Raw genomic sequence first — 5,448 nt, 5'->3', positions numbered from 1 at the left:
AAACTGTGAGTGAGGGTGAAGGTCCTGGACAAGGAAGGGTCAGCTCACCCTACTGTCCACTCTACTATCAAAGGGAACAAAGCTGGATGCTGGGCAGGTGAAACTGAATGGGGCAGTAAGTTTTACAGTTAAGTTGCTCAGGGAGCCAGGGAGTAGGGCAGGCACCACCTCTAACTATGGAAGTGCATCATGGCTGTCAAAGAATATCTCATGTTCCCTAGTTGCCACATGACACTGGCATGGGGAGGGTGAGACAAGGTCCAAAGTGAATCACTGAGCCTTCCCCAATGAGGGTGAGGAAGATCCTGGACAAGGAAGTTTGGTGATATCCACATTAGTGTGTCAAGTCATTTCTGAGGTTGCATGCAGATGGTAATTTGGTTGGGAAATAAGTGCGTCATCCCAGTCCTGGACTGTCACCTGCCTGGGCCCGCCTGGCCCTTATAAAAGGACTCTCCACCACACTGGTGTTATCTTCTGGAGACACTGAGGCATACATCTCCTTTGAAGCCTCTGGTGAGTACAAGCCTTAGAGATCTTTTTTGGCATTTGAATAGTGTGAGGATTTAATCTGGGAGAACAAGTGACTGTTTATTTTAGCCAATTAAAGTCCGTGCATGGGGAAGAGACAATAATGAGGTCTGGGGGGTATTTGGAAGGTGACCGTGAAGGTCATGACAGAAATGGAGTCAGAGGTACAATTCTAAACTGACTGACAACGAGAGACGAGGTGTTGTCCTGTGGCCTATACCGTGCACGTTCCAAGTGCATCCCTCTCAGGGCTCTCGGTCCCTTTGAGTGCTGGGTGGGAGTCTGGGCAGTCCTCCTCGAAGCCCAGGGCTCAGAGCCCCAGTCAGGTCAGTGAGACCAGCAACCAGGGCTCAGAAAGCTATCGGTAGAGGTCTGTTTGGGGATTGGCTAGAAGTTTCGTATCTGGGTTCTTTGTCTCCACATGATGTTTGTATTCACACAGCACACAGGCAATCGTGTCTGTACAAAGTGATAGACAGAAACATTAACCAGAAAAGACCGAAGAGCTAGGGTAAGAGGTGCTCAAAGGGAAGGGTGAAGGAGCCACACAGAATCATACAGACAGTGTTAGGGAACAGAGGGTCCTTGCAGGCTGCAGGGTCCGTGGCTCATTGTTCTGCCAACAGGACTGCCTGTGTTAGGAATGCTGTTGTCTGTTTGCATCTCAGGCTCCTTGCTGTCCAGGAACGATGTCCTATCAACAGCAGCAGTGCAAGCAGCCCTGCCAGCCACCTCCTGTGTGCCCTGAGCCTTGCCCACCCCCAAAGTGTCCAGAGCCATGTCCCCCTCCTCCATGCCCACCTGTGAAGTGCCCACCTCCACCCTGCCAGCAGAAGTGCCCTCCTGTGCAGCCGTGCCCCCCCTGCCAGCAGAAGTGCCCACCCAAGAGCAAGTAACAGCAGCAGGATGCATCATGACCATGAAACAACAAGACACAGGGTCTCCTGTGGATGTCTCAGGACTCCATCCCCTCCCCTTCAGCCACGAGCACAGAATGCATGTTCTCTGACTTGCCACCTGGGTTGACAGCGGACAGAGAAAAGGCTGGGTTCCCGAAGCTGATACCACATTATGGGAAGATGAGCAGTGGGGTCGTGGCCTAATTGCACTTTGCCATCTGTCTGTCTGTGATCTGGGTGGTGATCTCTCCCCTGTGAGCCTTTTGGTATCTCTATTTGTTTGCTTCTCCAATAAAGCACACGTGTCATGGTCGAGACCACATTACTTTTGTTTGTGCTTTGTGTTTGTAATCTCTTCTGTCCACTACAGCACATGAATGTTCCTTTCCATTCCTATTGAAATATTTATTAGAGTCAAGCTTTCCCATCACTGAGTTCAGTTTTGCCCAAAATGTGTCTTGCGGAATGGGTACATCAAATTATTCTCTTTTACTGATTTTAAACTCACTTCTAGCTCTTTCTGATTTGTATGACCCTGAAAACGATTACTTAAACTGTCTCAGCTTCAGTTTCCTCATCTGTAAAAAGCAGGAAAGATTGTTTTCTGCTCAGTGCCCTCACAGAAATTAATTTGTTCACAAGTGTTTCCTGAGTATCTGCCATATGCCAGGCAAGCAGTCTTCCATGTGCTACAGAGATGATCATAGTGGCCCCCAAATCCTTGAGGGCATTACACACACACGTGCGCGTGCATGCGTGCGTGCACACACACACACACACGACCAAGAACAATCATTTGTGGGTAAATTTTAGAGAAAATTGTTTAGAAAGCCTCTTCCTAAGTGACTTTTGGGAAAGACCTGAGTAGAAGAGTGAGCCATGAATGTATCAGGGGTACATCCTTCCAACGAGAAGACATGGCAAGTTCCAAGGTACAGCACAGTGACAACAGGGACACGGGGAGAACAGTGATCTAGGGGACACCTGTCTCCTTATGAGGTGAGAGAGGTAAGGTCTCAAGGATGTAGTAATGATTTTGTGATTTGCTCAAAGGTTGACCACCATATAATGCTGGTGGTCAAAGTCCTAAAATTTACATCTATGTAATTCTCAACTATCATATACAATTTTTCTTCTATAGCACATCTAAAGAAAGTACATTCAGTCTTTCAAAGACATTTCCAAAAACGGCTAAAAGCTGAGGAACAACTCAAACCCTTTTGCAAAAAGAAAACTTATTCTGAGGGGGTGACTACATGAAAAGTAGGTCTATTGGTTTTTCCATCATATGGGGAAATCTACTCCATTTAATTTTCATCAGATTTTAGGTAACAAAGTGCATAGTGACTTTTGTTCTTGCTGTGCTCCAAACCCTAAAAATGGTGAAGGGTTAAGTTTACACTCATGGAAACATCCCTGACCTGAATTTGCTGTGATAGAGTTTATTTCCTATTATGTCTTCAAAGAAACAAGAAATAAAAACCCTTCTTTTGGGGGAACATAACCAACACATTCAGAACGTTCATGAAATCTGGCTGTATAAGGTGACTAATTCTAAATGAGCACTCGTGTAACCAACCCCCGACATCAAGACAATAACATTACCAATTCTTCAAAAGACCCACGTTTTCTTATTAAATTATATCTCATAATTTCAACCAGAAGTAGCCACTATCCTGACTCTTAAAACAATCACTTTCTTGTTTGTATTTGTACTTTTTACCCGTCAGTGTAGAAACGTCTCTAGAAATCCCAGGTAAGTTTTCCAGTTTTTGAAACTTCGTGTACATGAATTATACTGCATGCCATCGTTGTTGTTTCCCCTCTTACAATCAACATTATGTAGTTTTAGTTCACTCATTTTGTGTTTTGGTATGTCGTTGTCTGAAAAGGGAGCATTCATACACTATTTGCGGAAATCCAAAATGGTGCCAACAACGATGGCATGCAGTATAATTCATGTACACGAAGTTTCAAAAACTGGAAAACTTACCTGGGATTTCTAGAGACGTTTCTACACTGACGGGTAAAAAGTACAAATACAAACAAGAAAGTGATTGTTTTAAGAGTCAGGATAGTGGCTACTTCTGGTTGAAATTATGAGATATAATTTAATAAGAAAACGTGGGTCTTTTGAAGAATTGGTAATGTTATTGTCTTGATGTCGGGGGTTGGTTACACGAGTGCTCATTTAGAATTAGTCACCTTATACAGCCAGATTTCATGAACGTTCTGAATGTGTTGGTTATGTTCCCCCAAAAGAAGGGTTTTTATTTCTTGTTTCTTTGAAGACATAATAGGAAATAAACTCTATCACAGCAAATTCAGGTCAGGGATGTTTCCATGAGTGTAAACTTAACCCTTCACCATTTTTAGGGTTTGGAGCACAGCAAGAACAAAAGTCACTATGCACTTTGTTACCTAAAATCTGATGAAAATTAAATGGAGTAGATTTCCCCATATGATGGAAAAACCAATAGACCTACTTTTCATGTAGTCACCCCCTCAGAATAAGTTTTCTTTTTGCAAAAGGGTTTGAGTTGTTCCTCAGCTTTTAGCCGTTTTTGGAAATGTCTTTGAAAGACTGAATGTACTTTCTTTAGATGTGCTATAGAAGAAAAATTGTATATGATAGTTGAGAATTACATAGATGTAAATTTTAGGACTTTGACCACCAGCATTATATGGTGGTCAACCTTTGAGCAAATCACAAAATCATTACTACATCCTTGAGACCTTACCTCTCTCACCTCATAAGGAGACAGGTGTCCCCTAGATCACTGTTCTCCCCGTGTCCCTGTTGTCACTGTGCTGTACCTTGGAACTTGCCATGTCTTCTCGTTGGAAGGATGTACCCCTGATACATTCATGGCTCACTCTTCTACTCAGGTCTTTCCCAAAAGTCACTTAGGAAGAGGCTTTCTAAACAATTTTCTCTAAAATTTACCCACAAATGATTGTTCTTGGTCGTGTGTGTGTGTGTGTGCACGCACGCATGCACGCGCACGTGTGTGTGTAATGCCCTCAAGGATTTGGGGGCCACTATGATCATCTCTGTAGCACATGGAAGACTGCTTGCCTGGCATATGGCAGATACTCAGGAAACACTTGTGAACAAATTAATTTCTGTGAGGGCACTGAGCAGAAAACAATCTTTCCTGCTTTTTACAGATGAGGAAACTGAAGCTGAGACAGTTTAAGTAATCGTTTTCAGGGTCATACAAATCAGAAAGAGCTAGAAGTGAGTTTAAAATCAGTAAAAGAGAATAATTTGATGTACCCATTCCGCAAGACACATTTTGGGCAAAACTGAACTCAGTGATGGGAAAGCTTGACTAATGGAAAGGAACATTCATGTGCTGTAGTGGACAGAAGAGATTACAAACACAAAGCACAAACAAAAGTAATGTTGGTCTCGACATGACACGTGTGCTTTATTGGAGAAGCAAACAAATAGAGATACCAAAAGGCTCACAGGGGAGAGATCACCACCCAGATCACAGACAGACAGATGGCAAAGTGCAATTAGGCCACGACCCACTGCTCATCTTCCCATAATGTGGTATCAGCTTCGGGAACCAGCCTTTTCTCTGTCCGCTGTCAACCAGGTGGCAAGTCAGAGAACATGCATTCTGTGCTCGTGGCTGAAGGGGAGGGGATGGAGTCCTGAGACATCCACAGGAGACCTGTGTCTTGTTGTTTCATGGTCATGATGCATCCTGCTGCTGTTACTTGCTCTTGGGTGGGCACTTCTGCTGGCAGGGGGGGCACGGTGCACAGGAGGGCACTTCTGCTGGCAGGGTGGAGGTGGGCACTTCACAGGTGGGCATGGAGGAGGGGGACATGGCTTGGACACTTTGGGGGTGGGCAAGGCTCAGGGCACACAGGAGGTGGCTGGCAGGGCTGCTTGCACTGCTGCTGTTGATAGGACATCGTTCTGGACAGCAAGGAGCCTGAGATGCAAACAGACAACAGCATTCTAACACAGGCAGTCTGTTGGCAGAACAATGAGCACGGA

General features: G+C 44.7%; 1 protein-coding gene across 1 annotated transcript; it reads left to right on the top strand.

Annotated features, from left to right (window-relative positions):
• Positions 1 to 413: 413 nt before the first annotated feature.
• Positions 414 to 1,752, top strand: LOC109261718 (small proline-rich protein 2G-like). Its single transcript, XM_019440205.2, has 2 exons — positions 414 to 516; positions 1,200 to 1,752. Exon 2 carries the CDS (start codon positions 1,221 to 1,223, stop codon positions 1,425 to 1,427), a length of 207 nt encoding a protein of 68 aa, XP_019295750.1. The 5' UTR covers positions 414 to 516; positions 1,200 to 1,220; the 3' UTR covers positions 1,428 to 1,752.
• Positions 1,753 to 5,448: the final 3,696 nt, after the last annotated feature.

Source organism: Panthera pardus, unplaced genomic scaffold (assembly GCF_024362965.1).
Source record: "Panthera pardus isolate Hobbes unplaced genomic scaffold, ASM2436296v1 HiC_scaffold_357, whole genome shotgun sequence".
Classification (NCBI taxonomy): domain Eukaryota; kingdom Metazoa; phylum Chordata; class Mammalia; order Carnivora; family Felidae; genus Panthera; species Panthera pardus.
This window is presented reverse-complemented; position numbering and strand designations above follow the sequence as displayed.